The sequence below is a fragment of the Pinus tabuliformis genome, chromosome 2_2 (assembly GCF_031772625.1).
Source record: "Pinus tabuliformis cultivar Carrire ecotype Pingquan chromosome 2_2, CPIR1, whole genome shotgun sequence".
Taxonomy (NCBI): Eukaryota; Viridiplantae; Streptophyta; class Pinopsida; order Pinales; family Pinaceae; genus Pinus; species Pinus tabuliformis.
The window spans coordinates 25227823-25252556 of NC_142300.1; the positions used below are offsets into that span (position 1 = coordinate 25227823).

At 37.5% G+C, this 24734-nt stretch overlaps 1 protein-coding gene across 4 annotated transcripts in view; it reads left to right on the forward strand.

The window, feature by feature from the left end:
* LOC149191347 (DNA-repair protein XRCC1-like) overlaps positions 1–24734 on the forward strand; it is a 54086-nt gene that overhangs the window by 14212 nt on the left and 15140 nt on the right. For 2 of the 4 annotated variants that reach the window (XM_089404188.1, XM_089404186.1), the window contains exon 3: positions 1951–2073. In XM_089404188.1, the coding sequence (XP_089260314.1) occupies positions 1951–2073 (123 nt within the window). The remainder of the gene's footprint in view (positions 1–1950; positions 2074–24734) is intronic. The other 2 variants (XM_089404189.1, XM_089404187.1) reach the window with 1 other exon arrangement.

The following is a 24734-nucleotide window of genomic DNA, read 5'->3' on the forward strand; positions in this document are numbered from 1 at the left end:
ACGTAGGCCCAGCAAGTGACTGCGCAGTCTTCTGCTGCCTCTGCGTCTGCCTGAAAAGCCCTGCGTCTGCCTCTCTTGCCTCAGCGCTGATCTCCAGTGGCTGATCCCGCCTCTCTGCTCCGTACTTGCTGCCTCCTGATTGCTCACCAGACCACTGGTTCAATTTCTCAGCTAACCCTACTCCAGAAATTGAACTGACTGGTCTCCTTCAGTGTATTCTCCAAGTGATCCTCAAGCCTCCTCTTATACTTTTCTCGTTGACAAATCAACGGCCGATATTAAGTCCCTACTCAATGTCTAGGATTAGATCTGGCTTGATCCATGACTTTTGGACCATTCTAACACAGTTTTATATTAATACACATTAATACTTTATTTTCACTAAGTTTAGACTTAGGGACTCCGTTAAAAATATTAATTATTTTAATATCTTCCAAACTGTTTAGAATCTGCCCAAACCCTTTCTGGTTATTGGAGATCTCATGTGCCTTAGCCTTTCCACCAATTTTCGTGGCTAGAGCACATCCGATGCTACCCCAAATCAACATGCTTCTGAATCATATTTATAGAGAATATGCTTGAATTGTAAGATTTGTAACTAGAATGAGGAGTTGGATGTTCTTGTTCTCAATCTTGGCTGGACGACAATGGTTCTGCGATAATGCTACATGAAGATTGGAAGAATAAGAATTCAAAAGCAAATGAGATCTTTTGTAATTTGTATAGATTATTGTTTCACATTTTTTATCGCTTGGGTATTCAACCCAAATCTATGACAATTTCCTTATTGTTCATTCGTAAGAAAGCGCATTGAATGATGCTATCTTAATTTGCTTAGCGGCCTATCTAGGCAGTGTCTTTCACTGGAGTTTTACTTCTTTGCATTAAAGCTTATCGAGGTACCTACTGGTTGTCTATTTTAAATTTTCATTTGTAGACAAAACTTGGTTTCCTAACTCAAAATGTTTTGGGGCCATGTTTGTTTTATCCTTGTTGATTGATGCTTTTTTAATCTGCACAGTGACCTGTCTAGATAGTGTATATTAGTGGAGCTTTGCTTCATCTTCTTCCTTGACACAAAGCTTATCTAGGTACCTACTGGTCGTCTATTTTGAATTTTTACTTGTAGACAAACTTATTTCAATTTCCTATCTCATATTAAGTGTTGGGGCCATGTTTTACTTATCCCCATCTTGTTAAATTCCTTGTGCTTCTGAATCATGTTTATTGAGAATATGCTTGAATTCTTATGTTGCAGGTTTCATGTTGTTTATGATTGTAAAAATTTTATTCACCAGCTTGATTGTGTCAAATATAGGGATATTAGATCTATTATGCATCATATTTCTATAGATCACCTCAGTAGTTTCATCAGACATGATATAACATGATTTCTTCTTAAGTTCTTTGCATGCATGGCTTTCTACATATAACTGTATGTGGAGTTTTACAGCAGTCAATTCAACAGTGAATCTTGTCCTAGTTTATTGTCCCAAATAAGAACCTTTGTTTCCCGGAGATATACATCTGGAGAATTTTCTGAAAAAGGCTTGCGAAGTTGGAGCTTGATCTTGTTCTTTCTCACTTAATAAATGTGACTTTGATGTTTTTGTTATAACTGTCTTCTGGCTTGACAGATTATTACCATTAAAGTTATTGAATCTATTTGATTGCACACGAATTCCATGATTATTCAAAGTTATTCTGGAGCTCTTTTACTGTTTGTGAACTATTTTGTTGCATCGCCAAATTTATAGAACTATTTCAGTGTGAAATTTACTTTGGATCTGACTTAAAATTATTAATAAATCTAAAATCAACCCAGATCAAACTGCCTGTGCAAAGCAATCCTGTAATATTTATAAATGCTTCTGTTTTATTTTACCGCATTATAGTGTTGTTACAATATTTGATAACCATATTAATCTCTATGTTGTTTCACTTGCTCAGAAGGCAATAAACATTGATGCAAAGAGCACCAAGAAATTGGATTTCAATCCTTCAGATGTGCAGAAGTGGGTAGTTGAAGATTTGAATGCCACGGAATCCTGGTTACAAGAACAAGAAGAGAAGGCAAGTATTTCTAAATGTGTATTTATTCAGAAATTAATGTTATATTGCTACTTCTTAAAATGTCTGTTGAAAACTGACATCATTTCATGTTAAAATAGATCCTGTTTGCATAAATGCTTATTGGAAAGAAGGATGAGATCATTTCTTGTTAACATAGATTCCAATTGCCTAAATGCTCATTGGATAAAATAATGACATCATTTTGTGTTAAAATAGATCCTAATTGACTAAATGCTCATTGGAGAGCAAATCACTGGCTTCTGCAAGGCCAATCATTTTTTTTTATGATTGAAGTCCAAAATTTCAAGAATTTTCGTATTGAAACTGAACAAAGAATTTCTAAAAATTAAATTGGTAGTAGTGACTGTTGCAAGTATTAAGAAATAACAGAGCATTTCAGAACCCAACCTTAAAAGATATCCTTTATTCTTTTTAGTCATAGGAAGTGACACAATCAAGATATTCCCATAATGCTGAAGATCATTGTCCAAATGGGTTGTTGGATGCAAGAGCCAAGAACTTCACATCTGATGGTCTGTAGCCTCAAAGCACACTGAAGTTCCTGAATGTAGAAAATTTAATCCCTAGAGTGACAAAGAATAGGGACTCCTTGCAATCCTTCCCGAAGGAGCTAGGAAATCAATCACGGAAATGTTAAAATCTAAATGTTACTTATGTGGACAGTAAAACTTGACTATAGAAATTTGTGTTGGAGTATGATGCATGTCTAATGTTAATGAGATGCATAAAGTGTGAAAATCGCTTGAAATGCAACAACTAGAATTAATTCTTCTAACTGATAAAATTATGCAGTTTATTTTGTTACGGAAAAATAACGAATTAATCATACTGCAATTTCTTCACAATAAAAATGCTACAGAAAATAAAATGCTGAAAACTGAGAAATATAGAGCACACACAAAAGTTTGACACAGTTATTTTTGGACAAATGTCCCTGAAAAACCCAATGTGGGAAAACTGGTGCAGCAGCAAATCTGAGTACAAAATCTGGATGCCCAAACTGACAATCCACAGCGAGATAATCTGGCCAAAATTATTAGAGAGAATTTTCTCTCTCTCCTCAAGCAATCCTTGCACAACTTAGCTTCAAAAACTGGCTCTTCTGGAACCCTTGCGCAACCAATAACTCGCACTCCTGAAAAATGCCTCTGATCAAGTTGTTTTGCCTGCTACTAATTCTGGAAGCGATTCCCTCTGGAAAAAATTCCCGGCCTCTGGAAGCTGAATCGACCTCCTCTCTAGCAAAATCGAACTGCCTCTATGAAGCTGCCTACGCAGCCTCCTGAGGAATAACTCAACCCCCTGCTGCTGACTCTCCGAAATTGGAAATCTCCTCCGGATATGTTGTCTCTGCTCCCTCATGTCCCTTCTAGCTTAAACTCTTCATCCTTGTTGCTGCTGGATAGCTCGATCTACGAAGGAACTCCTCCTCAAGTGTGTTCCTCCTCAACCCCGTTCGACCTTCTCTTATAATCTCTCATTGTCTCAACAACGACTATGATTAAATCCTCATCAACAACTACGATCATTTCTGAGTTGATCCATGTGAGTTTTTAGAGAAATCTCACTTTTTTCAATTAATTCCTGTTAATTAATCATTTTCCCTGAGTTAGACTTTGGAAAAAGTTAATTACTAATTAATTAACTTAATTGAGCTACTTCTAGGTGGATTTTCCAGAAACGATTTCTGGGTTTTGGAGTCCCAGTGTTTCTTAGCCTCTTTGATCAAAGTCGATACTAGAACACCATCCAATGCTACAAAAACTAACACTTCCTCTTAGTGAGGAAGGTATTCATCTAGTGTCCATAACATCCTCCATACATGTTGATGACCGCCAACTGTGACACACTGCCACTGCCCATCAACTATAATGCAACTCTGAAAATACTGCATATATGCTGCCGCTGACACTGCACTGTACACTCTGTAATGCTGCCAACTCTGCTATTGCACTGCAACTGATCTCATGTTGTCGCTGCTGTTGCAACTAAAATAAAAAAATACTGAATCAACTATGTCTATATGCTGTAATTGTTTCCTGAGTCTTTGACTACCACTAGCCTCTGTGCTACCTACTGAGTCTGTTTGCGCTCCAACTACACTATGCTCCCCAACATTTGATTGCAATTAGTACTGCAACTGTCCCTCAAGAACTGACTATGCCATCTGACACTGATCCATTTGCTACTAAATACTTTGGGCCCCTTTAGCAAGGGTGATGATCTAAGAGGAAACACTTGTCTAATGCTCACCTTGATGGACCTTGCCCATGGACCCTTCCCAACTCTGCACACAAAGTGAAATCTTCCTCTGGTTTGGAGGACAACTAATCAATCTCTGTCGAAGCTGTTGCCTACTCCTGCTTCTCCTTCTTGTCCTTCTTCCTATGAGGACACTAGGTACTGTAGTGACCAAACTCACCATACCTGAAGGATTTGACCTTCAACAAGTCCTTCTTCTTCTCTCCTCCCTATGAGCCTTGTCCCTGACTGGGACCTTTCTTTGCCTTTCCTTTTGATGCAAGGGCTACATTCTCCTCCTCCTTCACACTTTTCGATCCTTTGCTGCTACCATTTTGGTGAGATAGGGGGTAAATCCTCCCTTCTGCATCATGGTGGTTCTCAACTTCTCCTTCAGGAACATCTTCTGATTTTCAGAAGGATTTTGGTATAGTGTTGTGAGAGCTTCCCACATTTCTTTGGCTGTATTCTTGGCGGATAAGTGTGAGACTATATGATCCTAAACTCCATCAAGGATCAACCGCTTTGCCTTGGCCATCTTCTTGTTGTAGTTCTTTAACTACTGCGGATCTGTAGGTATGGCTATGGCTCGTTCTGCGTACATCTTTAGACCAAACTCATCTAGTAGGAACGACATTTTGGCCTTCCAAATATTGTAGTTGGATGTAGCATCCAATCTGTCTTGATCTCGGAGTCATGCTGAGGCCATTTTCTACAAAACTCACAACTAGGAAATAAACATGAATCTCCTCCTCTCCTACTCGGCTACCTGCTCTGCAATTCACACTCCCTTCTGGAATGCGTAGTTCTGCTAGCTAGATCTGCCTCTGCAACTAGAGACCACGAATTTTCTAAAATAGGAAACCCTTCGAGAAAACCCTCTATGTGTGCAATTTCTCTTCCACCCGACGCTGATTCTTCTATTGCAACACTGCGGCAGAAACAAATGTGCCCAGACCAGGAATCTGCTCTACGAAAAACAATGAAGACAATATCGCCGATATTCAGAAATATCGCGATATTTTTGGGGAGACGAGATATCGCTGAGGAAATATTGCGATATTTTGTCTCCCTGAAGAAAATATCGCACTACGACGGAAAATATCGCTGGGCATGGAAAGAAATTTGCTGCCGTGGCTAGAAAAGGCCAAATTCGTTTTTTCCCCTCCTTTTGTTTTCTGATTGTTGGAGAAGGAAGGGGAGAGCATTGTGATTGCTGTCAAGGAGGATTTGAGGGTTGAATAGCCATTATCGCCACCAACAACGAATATTTTGTTGATCAAAGATTGAAGAACATTGAGACAATCTTCATTTATTCCATTAACATGTATGTTCTAATAAACCCCTATGTATCTGATTTTTTTGATAGATTTAAGGTTATTCTTGCTTGCCTATTTGCCTACAAACATTTTTCTTTTTTTTTTTTCCATTTGCTATGATTTTCATGCCCATGAGCAAATGCGATGGTTTTCTCCATATTTGGACAACAAACTCCATTTTTTTTTTAACTTTCAAATGCACCCTGTTATTGTCATTTATGATTTTTCATTGAATTCACATTGCAAATAATGTAGCAAAAAAATTATTTTGTAAAATGAGGTGGTTATTACTTATTAATTCCAGTTTTTTTTTTGGTGCCCTAGGTTTGAGTTAGCTCACTACAAAATTCAAATATGCCAAAAGCCTTGGACCCATTTTGGGAGTATGGGGAGCCTGATGGTGGGACAAATCGGGCATATCTATCATGTAAATTGTGTGGGACTAGTATGGCATGAGGGGTTACACAATTGAAATACCATCTGGCTAGACTCACTAGACATGATGTTGGGATTTGTACAGTTTCTAGTCCGGAGCTTATACAAAAATCTCTTGAAGCAATTGATGAAAAAGACAGAAAGAAGGAAGAGACAGAAAGAAACAAGGCTGAACATGCAGGTAGATCTTTCGGGATATCTTCTTCTGATTTTGATGTTGAGGGTAGTGGGAGGGGCTCCACAACATCACCTGCTACTGCTAGTGCAAGGTCATCATTTTTTGTTCCACGAACAAGACATGGAGCACAACTTGGCATAAAATCAATTGTTAAAAAAAAGGAGAAGCAAGAAGCAGATAGAGTCATGGGGAGGTGTCTTTTCTGGAGCGACTTACCTCTCAGCATCACCAAAACCAATCCATTTTGGCAGCCAATGTGTGATGCTATTGTTGTTGTGGGCCCACGGTAAAAAAGTGCTACATATGAGGAGTTGCGGGGGCCAATTCTTCAAGCAGAAAAGCAGGACATCAACTCTAGATTGGCGGAGTTGAAGAAAACATGGGAAGTTTCTGGATGTATAGTGATGTTTGATGGTTGGACAGATAGGAAGGGTAGGACCCTTCTAAATTTCTTGGTACATTGTCCTAAAGGTACCATGTTTATTAAATCAGTGGATGCATCAACACATATCAAAGATGCAGCAACGATATGTGAATTGTTAGATGGGTTCATTTGGGAAATTGATGTGCAGAATGTGGTGCAAGTCATAACAGACAATGCAGCTAATTATGTGTCTGCTGGCAAGATGCTTATTGTTAATTTTTGGTATGTTCTATGCTAGAGCAATTTATTTAAATTTTCACAGTTAGCAATCACATCAGCATTACGATAAACTGCAGATAGAACATAAATATAATATGCAGAAGACAAGCCAAGACAAGAGGACACAAGATATGGCGCAAGCCAGGGACAAACCCCACAATGTGTGGGGAAACCCTTTGATCAAATCTTCTTTTATCTTCAAAGTTCAGCAGAGAAAGAGAGAGAGAGAGAGAACAATTACAACAGAAGTCAACACTTTGACTTGTCTAGATCTAAGCATAGATCATCTTCTATAACAATGAGATCAGTTGAAGACATTCTGCTTCAACTGATTCTCCAAGGTGACTCCTTCACCTATCATCGTGCTGCATCTGGTTCTCTTGCTGTACCACTCATACTGCACCATACTTCACTAATCACGTTGCTCATGTCCATGATCTTATCCATCATCATGCTGCCCTTCATTTCCATGATCTCATGCTGCCCATGTCCATGATCTTATCCATCATCATGCTGCCCTCATACATCAGCATGTAGTCTCATTGCCAATCATGCTGCCCTTTACTTCATCATGCAGTCCCATTACTAATTATGTTCATATACATATATATGATGAGATCATTTTGAAATCATGATCTTAGACACTAATCCTTGCCAAGACTGACTCTTCTTGACTTGGTGATCATTGCTTCTTTCATCATGCTGAGGCTGTTATGATTCTAATCATCTTGACTGCCTCAAAGATACTTATTCATACTGAAACCTGCTTCATCATTGTGATTATGCCGAGACAGTGACATATACATATGTGAGACTGAGATGATACCCAACGTAATTTTCATTGTGCAATCTGAGTTCCTGGTTTATTACATCTAAACTGCCACAGGGAAACCACTGAGATCTATATGCATAGATTGCGGCTACAATAGTTCCTTCCTACAGTGCAGCTACAGTAGTTCCTACCTGCGGTGCGGCTACAACAGTTCCTTCCTGTGGCCTAATTACCTGTATCACTGCGTCTACCCTCAGCTTCCTCATTCACTGCGGCTTCTGCGGTTACTTAGGTTATAAGTGAGTTTTGTCATACTATACTTAAACCTGTATAGCGTATACACAAATGTGGAATGGCAGAGAGGAGTGCGAGGTTTAGATGCGTGAACAGGTCTTGTTGACTTGACCCATTGACTGCGTTTAGATCTTCATAAGCCTGTGGCTCCTCTTCCATATTGGATTGCGGTTATGACAACAACTTCTTCATTGACTGCGTGGGATTTTGACGGTGGTGCCACCGTTACCCTTACTGCGGCTTTATTACCAGAGTTCCGACATTCATCCTATAGCTGCTCTTTATTTCAGAGGCATCCGAGATCCCAAAGATGTCTGAATTGTATACTTATGAATGTCTCCATGACTGCGTTCCTCACCATGTACAGTGTGTAATCCATCATGGACAGCGTGTGAACTGAGTATAATCTCCAGCGTAAGAATGTGTCCTCATACTCTAGGTGATTTCATTACAAGACTGCGTTCAGATGTTTAGGGCTTCTTGAACAGCGTGTAAGCTAGGGCATCTTTCACGTATGAGCTGGGGCATCATCCAATATAACTTCTTGTGTGTCTCTCCATCACCAAAAACCCAAGACGTGGTGAGGAGGAGATCACATGAAGAGTGTGTCTAAAAGACTTCACATCCTCTCTTATTTATACTAAAAGCGTAAGGTTGAATAGACATGACGTTTTGGCTTCTAGAGCCTACATAAGAGCTGGTCGGCTTGATAATAATTACATAAACAAAATAAATTCATATCTCCATAAATACTTATCGGAATCGGATGATCTTTGGATCAATCCTACACCTCTCGACGAGAGGGATCCAATAAAATTATCAGCTGCCATAAATAAGCTGACCCACATGGAGTTTTGCCCTAGTTTCCAATTTAACACTTATGGAGAGGCATCACACATTGTTCTGGACTCCGTGTGCAGCACGTTGTATCGATTTGTTGCTTGAGGATATGGGGAAAATCTCCTTCATCAAGGAGGTGGTTGATATGGCTAGGAGCGTCCCCAAGTTTATTTATAACCATGCTTTTGTTCTTAGCCTCATGAGGAGGTTCACTAGAAATAAGGAGTTGCGGCGTCCTGTGATCACACGTTTTGCCACAAACTTTATTACTCTTCAGTCTTTGCTTCGATGTCAGTTCGAGTAGAAGCAAATGTTTGTTTCTGATCACTGGCGTAATTGTAGATACAACAGGGAACAGGACGGGAGAGCCGTTGTAAAAGTGGTGTACTCTGACACATTTTGGTAGGGAGTAGAAGAAGCATCTTCAGTTAGTGAAACTATAGTAAAGGTTTTGAGATTGGTAGATGGGAAGAAGCCTGCAATGGCTTTATTTGTATGAGGTCATGGATAGGGCCAGGGAGGCCATTCGTTCTTATTATGCAGACAAGGGTTTTGCTGGCCTTGATAGGCATATGATGTTATGGGATGTGATTGATAGTCGGTGGACAAGGATGCTTCATCGACCCATTCATGCAGTAGCACTCTTCCTCAACCCCGAATTTTCATACAAATGCAGCTTTGATTTTAATGGCGAAGTGATGGAAGGGCTCCATTCCTGTATTCATGGGATGGTACCTGATCTTGAGCTTCATAGCAAAATCAATCGCGAGATACAATTTTATCGGGGTTGTGTTGGCCTATTTGGCTTTGATGATGCTATTAGGGAAAGGATCCTCTTCATGCCACGTAAGTGAGAAGTCATCACTCATTAGAAATTAGAATTTTCAATTTAGAATTTCCTTATAATTCTAGTTCTTTAAAATTCAATTATGTAACTTTTATTTGAAAGTTTAATAATGTTTTAAGTTTTTGAATTTTTTATTTCTTTATTTTGTTGTAGATATTTGGTGGCGAAGCTATGGTGCAAGGGCACCAAATTTGCAGAAATTGGCCATAAGATCTTGAGTCAAACATGTAGCTCTTCAGAGTGTGAGCACAATTGGAGTGTATTTGAGAAAATACACGCAAAAAAGTGCAACAGGTATGACTTTGAGCTCCAGCCTTCAGTTGAGCAATTACACTTATTGTAATTTTTAATTTTTAATTTATGACCTTCAAGTGTCAAGAGTCAAAGAGTTAAGAGTAAAAAATCATTAGTTTTTTTGACACTCTTACAGGTTCAAGTTTGCACGCCTCAATGATTTAGTGTATGTGCATTACAATATCTGACTTCGAGTGAAGCAAATAGAAGCACCAATGGATCTAGATGCCATTTCCATAGACAATGTTGATGTATTGTCTCAGTGGAGGGTGGAGTCTGAGGAGCCCATCTTGGAGGAGTCACCTTCATGGTTAAAGCTAGATGAACCATTAGAATAGGGGCAACAAGAGGAGGACTCGGAGGAGGAGGAGCAGGAGAAGGAGGAGGACGACACTGTGGGAGCATCAACATCAACACCATCTGCTATAGATATAGGAGAGCACAACTCCATACCTAGCACTCATTATTTGACATTAGGTGCAGAGGCAGGGCCAGGGCCTTCTACTACTAGGGGCAGGCTTGGCAAATAGCCCATCATGTTTTCCCGTAAAAGGGGGAGAGGGCAGTGATTTCAGACAGATAGCTGTTAGTTTTATTTGTTTTGCTACATATAGCTCATGATGATGAGATACTTTTATATATGTGATGTTATTTTGTATTGGTTCTCCACGTTTGAGTCCTTGATTGGACAATTATCAGGGATCAACAGGATTTGGTATCGCCTTTGATGTATCATTTCTATTTGACATCATATATATCAGTGCTTTCTTCATATTTATGTGCCAATGTGTTTATTTCATGTTGTTATTGCTTTATATGTTTAAAAATTTGAAAATAATGAATATTTTATGCATTTTTTTATGCTTGCCGATATTTCCCGATATTTTGCCGATATTTTCGCCGATATTGCCGATAAGATGTTTTCTGGACCCTCAACGATATTTTGCCGATACCGATATTTTCAACATTGACGAAAAACACTGATCTGCTCACTTGCTTCTTGCTGGAATCACTTCCAGACTAATTCAAACTTCTCTGGCCACCTGCCTCTAGAAATCGAACCCCTGTCCAGCAAATTCGCACTGCTTGGCTAGGGCTTGCGTAGACCTGGAAATCGAGCTGCTAGACTCCTTTTGAATTTGGACGATTTCCTCCTTCCACCTCTGAGCTTCCTGTCTGATTAACTTTGCTCTGATACCATGTGAAATTTCGCTTGAAATGCAACAAACATAATTAATTCTTCTAACTAATAAAATTATGCAGCTTATTTTGTTTGCAGTTTATTTTGTTACGAAAAAATAACGAATTAATCACATTGCAATTTCTTCACTATAAAACATTGTGGAAAATAAAATGCTGGAAACTAAGAAATATAGAGTGCACACACAAAAATTTGACAATTATTTTTGGACAAATGTCCCCGGAAAAACCCAATGTTGGAAAACCAGTGCAACAAATGAAGGTTTTATTATTATAGCAACAACAAATCTGAGTACAAAATTTGGATGCCCAAACTGACAATCTACAACAAGATAATCTGTCCAAAATTATTAAAGAGATTTTTTTCTTTCCTCAAGCAACCTCAACACAACTTAGCTTCAGAAACTGGCTCTTTTGGAGCCCCTACGCAAGCTTCTGCACTGCCTCTGCGCAACCTGTAACTCACACTCTTGAAAACTACCTTTGATCTAGTCGTTCTACCTGCTGCTGACTGTGGAAGTGATTCTATGAACCTCTGGAAAACTTTACCTGCCTCTGGAAGCTGAATCGACCTCCTCTCTAGCAAAATTGAATTACCTACGCAATCCCTGCCCAACCTCCTGAGGAATAACTCAACCTCCTGCTATTGACTCTTTGGAACTGGAAATATCCTTCGGATATGCTGTCTCCACTCCCTCACATCCCTTCTGGCTCGAATTCTTCTTCCCTGCTACTGTTGGATAACTCGATCTACCATCGAACTCCTCAAGTGTGTTCCTTCTCAACCCCATTGACCTCCTCTTATAATCTCTCGTTGGCTCACCAATGACCATGTTTAAATCCTAATCAACGACTAAGATCATTTCTGAGTTGATCCATGTGAGTTTCTAGAGAAATCTCACCTTTCTCAATTAATTCCTGTTAATTAATCATTTTTCCTAAGATTTAGGAAAAATTTAATTACTGATTAATTAATGTTAAAATTGGCAAGTAGGCCAACTTCCACCTTAGGACAACCCATATGATGGAGATGATTATTGCATTAGATTCCTCTTTTCGAGAGGTACAATTTTGATATAAAGATCATCTCATTTTGAAAAGCATAAATGGGATTTTGAATTTGTTCATTCTCATGTACAAAATTGTCAAGGTCGGCCTCAGTCAAATGTAGGCTCATGAAGCCCAATGGATGTGCCTCCTCACCCTCAATGAAGTGTATAAATAGAAGTGACCCTTCTCACATTTGGATATCATCTCAAATCGTCACATCATGTTCTCTCTCCTCTCTTGATTGGTTCATACACCTTGGAGGCTTCTCTACCTCACACGTGTGAAAGAGGACAAATTTCTGGATTGGTTTTAGAGGCCGAAAATTTCAGAGATTAGGGCATGCGTTGACTAGCGTTGACTTGGAGTATTTGACTAGCATTGACTTTGGTTTTGTGGGTAGAATTTCGATTTCTGCAGGCTGCATTCTTTGGCACAATTTTCGAGGTGTTTGGGGACTGTTTGACCATATTGATTGTTGTGTTGACTTTTTGGTTTGACCACAGAAATTACAAGACTTTGACTGGGTTGACTGAGTTGATTTTGGGTTGACATTGACTCCCTTGGCAAGCTACATTCTTTTGTTGTTGACCGAGCTGCTTGGAGGACGTTTTGGGGTAGCTTTGACCACTGTTGACACTCTAGTTAGGGCTGCATTGACAATTGATTTGGCAGAACTGTTTTGGGCTTGTAATTCTGATATTTGTACTCTCTCTCTCTCTTTGTTGAACTATTGAAGAATAATAAGAAGATTTGATCAAAGGGTTTCCCCACATTGGGGTTTGTCCTTGGCATCCGCCACATCTTGTGTCCTCTTGTCTTGGCTTGTCTTCTGCATATGTTTTTATGTTCTATCTGCATTTACTATCAATGTGTATAAGTTAATGTGATTGCTATTGAAGATAATTGGAAATTGTCCTTGCGTTGATAAGGAACATTAAGTAAATTGTGCTAAAGCATAGAACATACCATTGTTATCTAAACTTAACAATTAACTTAATTGAGTTGCTTCTAGGTGGATTTTCCAGAAGCAATTTTTGGGTTTTGGAGTCCTTGTGTTTCTTAGCCTCTCCGACCAATGTCGAGACTAGAACACCATACAATGCTACAAAAACTAACATAAAGCCACTAGTATGTGCTTGTGTTTTGTCATCAAACACTTGGTGTGGCGATATGGCTTTGTTTTCCATGTGAACCATATTTAGGGAATCTAAGATGCTTAAAGTTGCAACATGTGCCATGGTTCATCTAAGATGTGGCCCATCTTAAGATATATTTCTAGTGTTGCTCCTTGCAATCTGCCTACATGCAAAATGGCATGAGCATTGGGACTACGAGAATAACTAAATATAATAGCAAATATGTGATTGCATTCAAGCTCAAATAACAAAAAATAACAACATAAGCACAAAATCTTTGGGGCTGTTGAGAAATCCTAAGGCATACTTGATAGTATTTATTTAAATTGATTTCTCTTTATCATCACAATTTCTTGTGATATTATTATTACTTCTATTATTATGTTCAGATCATTAAGACAATTTTCAAAATAATGAAGATCACAAAGACAACAAGAGAACACTAGAGAAATGCTCCAAGCCAGTGCAAAAGGCCTCCATGGGGAGAACCCAAAAATAACTTTTCTTCTTATAGAATCTTCTTCAAAGGAGACTTCCAAGACCCAAGACCCAAAACAAGACTCACCAAGATCAAGCCAGCAACCAACATAGAGATTTGTTCTTCAAACAATGTTTACAACTGCTTCTGCAATATTTTGGACGTATGGAAGCCCTAGTGATAAAAAAATCTCGCATGTGAGAGCTATTCGAAGGTGTATTTCAGATGTATTCTTCTTCAAGACGTCCTTCTCTTTTTTGTTGGCCTTTTGCCTATCTTCCAAGACTCCCGTAGTTCTTTCTAGCTGCAGATCATATCAGAAGATGCTATACCGAGTGTGTGTCATTGAGGGGGTTGTAGTCTTTCCCTTTTATGGTCTTCGCATGTGCTAGAAGGGCCTCTCTAGGCCAACTTGAACATGGTAGGCCGACTCGATCTTGGGGTCTTTCTAGACCATTCTAAACAACAAAATAATATTTTCTTTCTTGTTACAAGTGTCCAATTAGGTCTTTTACATTATGACATTGACTCTAGCTCAAGACAAAAACCCTTGAGCACACAATGGGTGCTTTGACCTAGGACCCAAACAATTTGAGCATGAAACCCATTCTTTAAATAAATAATTTTCTCTTACAAAAAAAAATTATTTTTCTTTCTTTTGACAAGCACACTAATAATGACACATCATGTCATGAGCCAAACACAATTATGAAGACCAATACTAGTTACACTTTTCAATAGGGGGCACCTGCACAACCATGGCTAGATTGCAATTGCGAAGTTAGATTAAATTGAGGAAGACTTATCCAATAAAACTTATTGATTGCATTACTGAAGTTATAAGAGATGCAAATGAGAAGGGGGAATACCTATTTATATGAAAATAGTTAGAAACAATAGCTTAAATTAAGTTACTAATAAAAGTCTTAGGGCTCTTATTGCATAAAAAGGAGCTTCATACAAGAATTGAAATATGGCACTCTAAGATTATAAGATAAGATAATTTTATTAATATCCATGAGTGACCAAAATAGTAGGTCAATGGGACTAGAAAACTCAATAGGTCACATATGAAATGTGTAAGTGCTAAGGCTACCCCTGAAAGCTAAAATATAAGGAGATACAAATGAAAAAAATGCAAGTGAAAAACAAAGAAAGTGAGTAGGAAAGGATGAACCAAATGGTAAACCCTAGATGGCCATGCTCCACACTACATATCAAGGTAGATATAGAGGAGGAAGCAAAACCAACTTTGTCTCCATCAATCAGTATGAATGTACCAATGAAAACCCTGATAATATACTCTAGGGAATCTTTGTTGCTAAGAGGATTCAGTTAGGTGATCCTGAGAGAAGTTGAGGGTGGTCTATTGAATCTCTCTTGACAATTGAAGCTAAAGAGAGAAATTTTGGGATGGACTAAGTCTGCTGGCATGACAATTTGGGGATTTTGAGTATCCAATATAGGATATATAGAACCTTGAAATGGGACATGTTAATTTTCCTATGAACATAGCATTTGACAATTCGTTAACCTAACATATTGCAAATCTACTGAATGAAAACACAACTAAGTTTTCAACTTAATTAGTGAAAACAAATTTCACACAACCAACTTCAACCACAAAGATTTTTCCCAATCAATGCTTCTTCATTAATATTCAGAAATTACTTGGGTTCCCTTCCCGGGGTAATGGCCTAATTGAGAAAGATTATAGATACAAAATGTCTTGTAACTGATCCAACAGATTAAGCCCTAGATTGGTCCTCGATTTGCTTGGACTGATCTATATCTCCAAGTTTCCCTCCTGCACTTCCTCTAACACAACACACTAGAGTATCACACTCCTCACTTGAAGTCATTGTTATAAGAACCAGACTGGACTGGATTCAATCGATTGATTTGACTATTTTTGAGGAAAACCCAGTCCAAACAGGTGCCATGGACTGAAAAAGGCTGGTTTGGTACCAAATTGTTTTTTTTTTCATTGAACTGGCTTGTTAATATGGAATCGACTAATTTTCTACAATATGACTAAAGGACCCTTGGAATGCAATTTTTTTTTAAACAATAATTTATGAGTGGGAAAACCTAACATTCAACCAAAGGGCCCTAATAATGCTATGTGATTAATGGTAATGTTAAATTCTTAAGGTAAAAGAATGGAAATGAAAGATAATACTTAAATTTTTAACATTCCCATTAATTTGTTGAAATATGTAACTAGGTTTGGTCTTCATAATGACATATGTAATCATGATTTTATGTATTTAACGAAAAGAGAAAAATAAATTTATTACTATTATTCTTGAGGCATGAGTTTCATGCTCAAGGGAAATTTGTTTTTAGGTCAAGCTCCCATTGAGAGCTTTTAGGGCTTGTCATTGAGTCTATAAGTCGAGAAAGTCATTGTCATGTATGAAAGACCCATTTGGGCATGTTACATATTGTAAAAATAATTTATTTGAGTCAAAAGACCTCCAAGTCCTCATCATGGTGCAAAGATCAAGTCGGCCTAAAGATAGCAACTCGTACCCCTCACAAGACTATAAATAAGAAGGAACTCGACCTCATTTGGACTCTCACTCAAGCAAATTTAATATCCTCAAGATAGAAGCTGGAAAAGGACGAAGAAGAAGAAGAAAAACAAGATTGAAGTTTTGGGCCTCTCGCTCCCTCTCTCTCTCATGTTAGGGTTTCTACATTTGCTGCGAAAGTCGAAATGCTGGAAAGTTGTTGGGCAAGTCGAAGTGTTGGATAGTTGTTGGGCAGATCGAAGTTGCAGAAGTATTTGCTGGGAAGATCGAAGTTGCAGAAGGATTTGTTTGGCAGATTGAAGTTCCTGAAGAATTTGCTGGGCAAGTCCAAGTTCTGAAGAATTTGCAGGGTAGGTCCAAGTTGCAGAAGAATTTGCTGGGATCGAAATTGCAGAAGTTACTAGAAAGCAAGATAGATTTGAGTTGGTTTTGGAGGTTCTTGGTCAAGGTTCATAGGTCTTGGAATTCGTCAATTGAAGGTCTATAAGAAGAGAAGAATTCTTGTGGGTTTTCCTCTCAATTGGAGAGGTTTTGGCCCCCGCTAATTGCCTATATCTTGTGTTCTATTTTTCCATTGTTCTTTATGGTTTGGTAGCTATTTGATGAAAATAACACTAAATATAACCAAGTAAAAGAAGAAGCTAATCAAGTTAAGTAAAAATATATCTCAAGCAGTGATCAAGGTAAGAGAAATCACCTAATCTAGCTGCCTCTAGATTTCTCAACATGGCATTAGAGCTAAGGTAACTACATCAAGAAAACGCAGCAGAAAAAAGGACACTTAAGGGCCGAATAACAAGAAGATCATCTAGGAAAACATCAAGGGCTGAAGCACAAGAAGGGATTCATAAGGGCCGAACAAATTAAGAAGCATTATGAAGATCTACTCAAGGATCACATCAATCTAGAAGCAACAATAAGTAGAAAACCTCAAAAACCCTAGCTCATCCGAATAAATGTTCTACACTTGAAGCATTCTTGGGAAGCTTATAATATTCAAAGAAAAGAAGACCTCAAGGACCTGTCATCCACTCAATCAAAGAAAGACCCTACATTTGAAGTATCTTGGGAAGGCCACCACACTCTACACTATCATTCGAGGAAGCAAGAAGAAGCATTATCATCATCATCAAGGAATCTAGGTGATCTCCCTTTATTTGAGCCAAGGATCACTTTTGGAAGAAGACATCTTCTATTACCAACATCATCATCAAAATTAAGAAGGCATCAAGTTGAAGATATTGTCATCAAGGAGCATCTTCACTTGGCAAGTAAGTACCTCTATATTTATGACTGAATCTGCTATCAAAATGACTTTATTTTGCAAGGAAAACAACAAATTGGTTGGATCATCAACCTTTCTTGCGTGGAAGAAGAGGACATATTTGATCCTCATAGAAAATGAATTCGTCGAACATGTTAAGGGTACAATCACTAAACCTCCAAAGGAAGAAGCTCAAGCTCTTGCAAAATATATGAAAGGAGTAAGTACAGTGATGTGTGGTTTGACGGTAAGTCTACTTGGGCGAAGCTCAAGAGACCGAGGTTCAAATCTCATTGAGTACACTGACCTGCTGTGGTGGCGGCTAAAGGAATAGATTCCCCACCCCCGCTTTGGCGGCACGAGAGTCTGCTCTTGCTAAAATCATAAGATCTTAGTATATCTGACTTGCAGGTAGTTGGATGTACTCTTGGTGTTATAGAGGCAGCTACAAGGATTGATCCTGGGTCTCCCATAGATTAGGCCTGGCAGTTACTGATTCAGCATGTGTCAAAAAAAATATATATATATGAAAGGGGTAGTAAGGGCTCAAAGGATTCTCATAGAATCCATCAAGGATCCCCTCATACCTTATGTATCAAAGTTGGAGACATCAAAAGAAATATATGACAAGTTAATAGAATTGTTCTCTGTAAGTACTGCAGGAGAAGTGATATATTTAAGGAATGAGCTGTACAAAATGAAGATCTCAAAGGAAGGTGGAATAGCCTCATATTTTATGAAGGTATTAGAAGTAAGAGACCAAGTACAAGAGTTGGGAGAAATAATGTCCGACAAAGAAATGCCCACCATAGTGCTTAATGCTCTTCCAAAGGAATGGGGCAACTTTACATCTAGCATCTTTGGAAAGAAGGAAGCCACCCCATTCAATGAACTTTGGTCATTGTGCAAAATTGAAGAAACCAAGTTGAAGGCAAAAAGTGATGTAGGATCAAATGAGCAAGTCCAAGCATTTGCTGCCATGGCTAAGAAGAAAGGAAAGTTTGATCCTCAGAAAAAGAACAAGAAGACTGTCGAAAATCCAATGCTATGGCTGTCATGAATATGGGTACAACAAGAGAAATTGTCCTAAACTTAAGAAGGACAACAACAAAAGAGGAAGGGAAGAAGCCCATATCACCGAAGAAGTGGAAGAACCCGAGAAGAAGAAATCAAAGGAGGAGGAAGTGAGAGATATCTACTATGACTGAGATCTTTTCGGTTATTAATAGTTATCATGGTAGGAAGCATTGTAAGTATGATAGGATGCATCATATTAGGAGATGGCATCATGATAGAAGCATACAATTGAACGAGAACTCATTATAGTAGCTTGAAAAGGAGAGATGAAACAAAAGTCTACATGGATCATCACATCAAGAAAGTAGCTCGTGGTAACCTCATTGAAAACATGTGTAGTGCATATGGTTGAAAGAAAGTCATCTCGCATGATAGAAGTAATTCATCATACATCATCATCATGAGAAAGGAGCTTCTGCCAGATGAGGATAATCTAGATCCTCTGTTGTAATCTTCATTAAAAGGTTCACCTCTACTTGGAAGAAGCAAGTGTCTCGTTGATCATTCCACTGTGTGTGGGATACATTGTTTAGAAGGATGATGGTATGGTGACAAAGGAGTGCAGCAGGACAATTTGATTGAAGTACTCTCAATGAAGGAAATGAAGCTGCTGAAGGAAGTCTAGATGACCAAAAGGTGGAAAGAGGTATGTATATATTTGATAGATTAAGTCATGTCATCACATAGTTGTAGATAGAATGAGAAAATGCTCTATCTCATGAGCATGATCAAAGAAAAGGGATCTCTTTCTTTGGAAAGATGCATGAAGGTATGGTTCACATATTGACAAGATGAAATAAACATAATATGTCCTCATATGGAATATGAGGTGGTTGACAAAGATAAAGGAACTATGGATGAAAGTTCCTAGGAAGCAATATGTGAAGAAAGAAAGAAGAGATCATGAAAGATGCAACTATGGTCATGTAATATAAGGAATCAATATTCGAGGACTAGAAGGACTTGATGTGACATCTCCATGGAAAAGGTATGAAGACCTTGATGAAGTATGTAAATAAAGGAAACCCTCGACATATGTGTTGAAAAGTGTAACTAGGTTCGGTCTTCATAATGTCATGTAATTCTGATTTTTATGTAAATGGTGTAAAGAAGAAAAATAAAATTATTATTGTAACGCTTGCCTCATGGGTTTCATGAGCAAGGAATTTTATTTTTAGATGGCTCCCATTGCGAGCCTTTAGGATTTGTCATCTAGTCATGAAAGTTAAAGAGAGTCAATGTCATGTATGAAGAACCCTTCTTGGGCATGTTACAAACGTATACAAGTCAATAGGATTGTCAAGTAGCCCTCCAAAGACGAGCACAAGTTATCCTTCTTCAAGTCAGCGTCAAGATGAAATATAGAACTCATGTTGTTATGAACATAAATTATGTAAAAATAGATAATAAATAATAATCATAATAATATAAATATAATAATAAATAATAAGTAAATTAACTAAGGGTTAGTTAGTTAATAATGAAAAGGCATGTCTTAGAGACATGCCTGTTCGTGAAAGGGTACTTACCTGGCTATATATAGAAGACCCTGATTCTCAATTGTAGTCATCCTATATCAATTCTTCTATACAATATACAATTTACAATTACAATCCTACGATGGATGTCTTTGCCTACAAAGTGTTTTAATATTTCTGCTGCGTATACGACTTTTGGTTGTTACATTGGTATCAGAGCTACATCTTATCCGGCCTTTGGCCATCAACCTATCGTCACCCTTGTTGTCATCGTGATTTAAGCGTTTCACTACACCAGTCTTGGAGATTCTCCATTCCACCAGTTTCATCATTCAAGGCTTTGGCCATTAAACAAAAAAAAAGGAAGAAAAAAATAAGATAGTCAAAAAAGAAAAAAGAAAAAAAGAAAAAACAAAATAAAAGAAGTACATATAAAGATTAAAAAAAATAAAATTTAAATAAATAAATATAGTCCGATGTAAATTTTGAAGGAGAACATTCATATATATAAATAGGTTCCACATTATTGATAAAAAGTGCATGATGAAGTTAATAGGGAATCTTTCCAAATATATTTAAAACTATACATAGGAGAAGGAAGAGTAGATAATATTGTCTTAATTCTTAATTAAGTAGTTTACAAGCTGTGGTTGTAGCAACACATGGTAATTGTCCATGGTATTTTCAAGGTAAAAGAAAAACAAAGGAATACAAAATCCTTTATGTGAATGATAAGTTTTACTTTTTAAGTAGAGAACATTAACCGAGTCAAAAGCACATAAGTGGACATATATTTTATATTATACCCTAAAGAGGTGAATAGCCACGTTTCATTAGGGTTGTAACTTTTCAAAAAGAAAAATAAAAGATTATAAATAAAAGATATGTAAAGAGAAGTTTTATATTATAAAGGGGTATTTGAAGAAAATTTCAAGTCATAAAATTATTGAAAATATATATAAGTACAAAGTGGGTATTATTATAGAAGGTTACTTAAAAGAAACCAATTAAAATAATATTTAAATATGCTTTTTAAAGTACAAAAGGAAAACAGGTGTAAGTAGAAATATATAAAAATAATACAAAGGAGTTTTGAAATATTAAGGATAATAGGAAATTCGATTAAAAGAGTTTTGAAGAATTATAAAAAGAAAAATATTAAAAAGACACTTTTAAAGGAGGCTTGAAGTACAAATTTCAAAGGAAACTTAAATATATACCTAAAGTTATCTCGACAAAACAAAATGGGATCAATCATTGAAAAAAATTGATGGAGCTCAATTCTAAAATGACGAAGGAAGAAAGGTTTTCCTATAATGGTTTTTTAGTTACAGATCACGGAGTAATTACATTAAAAGGAAGTATCCAAGGAAGAGAAGTTAATGTTGCCATCAACCCAAGCAACGATAAAAATTATATCAACATCAACTTGGCAAATCAACTATTAATTCTAGAGCTAAGCATTGGTGTAAAGAAACATATTTTTGACGAAAAAGAGTATAAAATTAGTGATCTACAAGTGACAATAGGTCATTATAAGTACAAATCTCAATTCCATGTTGTAAGGACAGATAACTGTCAACCCTTGTTTAAGGATTTGGGTACATTCATGTTAAACATAGAAAACAAGTTTTGACGTTTCCTTATAAAGGGAAGATGGTCATGTTTCGAGACATAACAAGTAAATCAAAATCAATAAAATATTCATTAAAAGACCTTAAGGATATCTTAGACTTGATGTTTCAAGATTACGGAAAACTATATCAAAGAAGCAAAAAGAGCTTGAAGAAGTCATCTGCAGTAAAGTCAGAAATTTCGCGTGTCAGAGATCACCAAGAAAAACTTCTCGAACAAGTCAAGAAAGCTAAAGCATCAAAGAAGGAACTCAAGGAGCGTTTATTAGGACAAAAAGAAGAAAATTTACGTTTAAAGAGCCTTAACCAAACATTAGTAGAACAAATCAAGTGTTTAAAAAATGAGAAGCGTGAAGGCCTAAATAAAGTTGACTCAGAGAATGAGGAATGCTTACGTCTCAAAAATCATAATCAAATCTGATCAAACAGATTAAAAAACTTAAAGACGAAAAGAAAACATTGACGAATAGATTCAAAGAACTTGTGGCAAAGGAGGCATCAAAATCTCCAAATGTAGCAGTCCAAACTAAAGAAACAAACATCAATACCACTAATCTTGTAGTTCAGGGAAATTCAAACCCTATTGAAGTAAAAGCGTACTCAAAGGTTGTCGTTCAAATAGGGGACACCCCAAATAAGGATTCAGTAGTTAAGTCAACAACAACAATGCCTGATGGAAATCAAGAAACTGCCATAAAAACGTTTAAGGAAGTTCAAACAAGAAAAATTCCTTATCTACATCTGAATCACAAGAGTAGACACCTTAATCAATCTACAAATCTATATCACGCAGAACATAAACAAACTTATGTTCCAAAGAATATTGAAGTGAGCTCAATCCGGTCATATGATAACTATTCACCACACATCTCCAAGGATCAAAAGATTCCCCAGAAGATTAATCTAGGATGGTCCGATCTGTTTTCAGTACGACAATTTTGTCTATCGCTCAGAACATCATATCGTCTTGTATCAACAAAGATAAAAGCTCATAAACAAGAAGATATTCCGAATGAAAGAAGAGATCCGATCCTTCATTAGTAAGCTTTGAGGACAAAGCTTTTTGAAGGAGAAGGCAATGTTATGAAAACAAATTATGTAAAAATAGATAATAAATAATAATCATAATAATATAAATATAATAATAAATAATAAGTAAATTAACTAATGGTTGGTAAGTTAATAATGAAAATGCATGTCTATTCGTGAAAGGGTACTTACCTGGCTATATATACAAGACCCTTATTCTCAATTGTACTCTTCCTATATCAATTATTTTACACAATATACAATTTACAATTACAATCCTACGATGGATGTCTTTGTTTGCGAAGTATTATAATATTTCCATCGCGTATACGGTTTTTGGTCATTACACATGTTGGCTCACCTAAATTGGAGACACAACTTTTCATATGGTCATGTCGGCTAATATACATGGACAAACTGCTATAAATAGGCAACTTGACCTATTCCACAGTCAAGAAGTTCGATCACCTCTGAAATTTGATGGAAATTATAGTGACAAGTTCAAATGTCATTTCAGGAAAGAAGCTTGAATAAGGGTACAAAGCATCTCAGTCTAATTGCAAAAATCATAGTGCCGATTGCAATAGAGATGTTAGACACAATTTCAGTCATATGTCACAACATGGTTCAGTGCTATTTCAGATGACAAGGTTCAGTATAATCACAGAAAGGAGGTCTCTCTATTTTGGTGTCATTATAGTTAAGTAAAGACAGTTTCGGTGCTATCTCTACTTCAGTACCACCACAAGAAGAAGCTCAGATAGGAGATGATCTCAGTGCTACCACAGAAAGAGGGTCACAGTGCAACTCGGTGTCATGACAGTGATGAGGTCTCAGGAATACTTCAGCGAGAGGATCTCGGTGCCATGATAGAGGTGAGATAATGATCTCAGTGCAAAACACAGTGACATGGATCTTAGTATGCTAACACAGTGAGAGGAAGAACAAACATGGATGACTTGATGGAAGAATCTCTAAAGGAAGAATATTGATTGTCAAGAGAACTTGTGTCTTGGTCTTGGAGTGGCAAATAGGTCAAGGGTCTTGGTCTTGGTATTCGTCAATTGGAAACTCCATAAGAAGAATTTGTGTGGGTTTTCCTCTCAAAGAGTGAGAGATTTTGGCCCTGGCTGATAGCCTACATTCTGTGTGTCTTGTCTATTTATGTTCATGCATTGGTAGCTGTTTGATGAAGAACACTAATAACCTAAGTAAAAGAAGATCCTAATCTAAAGAAGTAAATGTTGAATTTCCACAACCTGGGGTCTAGGTTAGAGTCTTAGAATCACTGATGCTACCAAACTAAGAATCTCAACCATAAACTACTTTGCACAGCTGAAATATAAAGCAGTAAATCATATACGCACAATATACACAATTTTAAACAAAATTGTACAATTATGTATAATCACCAATTCTTCCTTATAGTAATCCAAATTTGATAAATACAACAGTCTATGGTTACAAGATACAATGACAAACTTGGCTGCAACACTTCTATGTCGTATCTTGTCCTGCCGGTCCGTCGCACCCGTACTGCTCACTAGTAGTGCCTTAGTCCATCAAGGCATCTACACATCGAGACTCCAAGAGGGCTTCCTCCTATCACTGCTGCAAGTCACGTCTGCTACAATGAACACGGGCTCATCAACTGCTCTCTATGCCTAATTCCCGAGCTCCAATCTGCCATGCTAGCAACAACTTTAGTCCATCAAAGTGTTGCACTTCGGCACCATCCTTCACCCAACCTTCAGCTGCTCTTCGTCCTTCAAGATAGCTTGTCTAGGGCTACTTTGGGTAGCCAACACGCTACCCTCCAACCAACGCTATGACACGCAACCTTGTCATTGCAAGTTCTGCTCCTAGGTGTTAGAGAATCTAGGGCAAAGTAGTG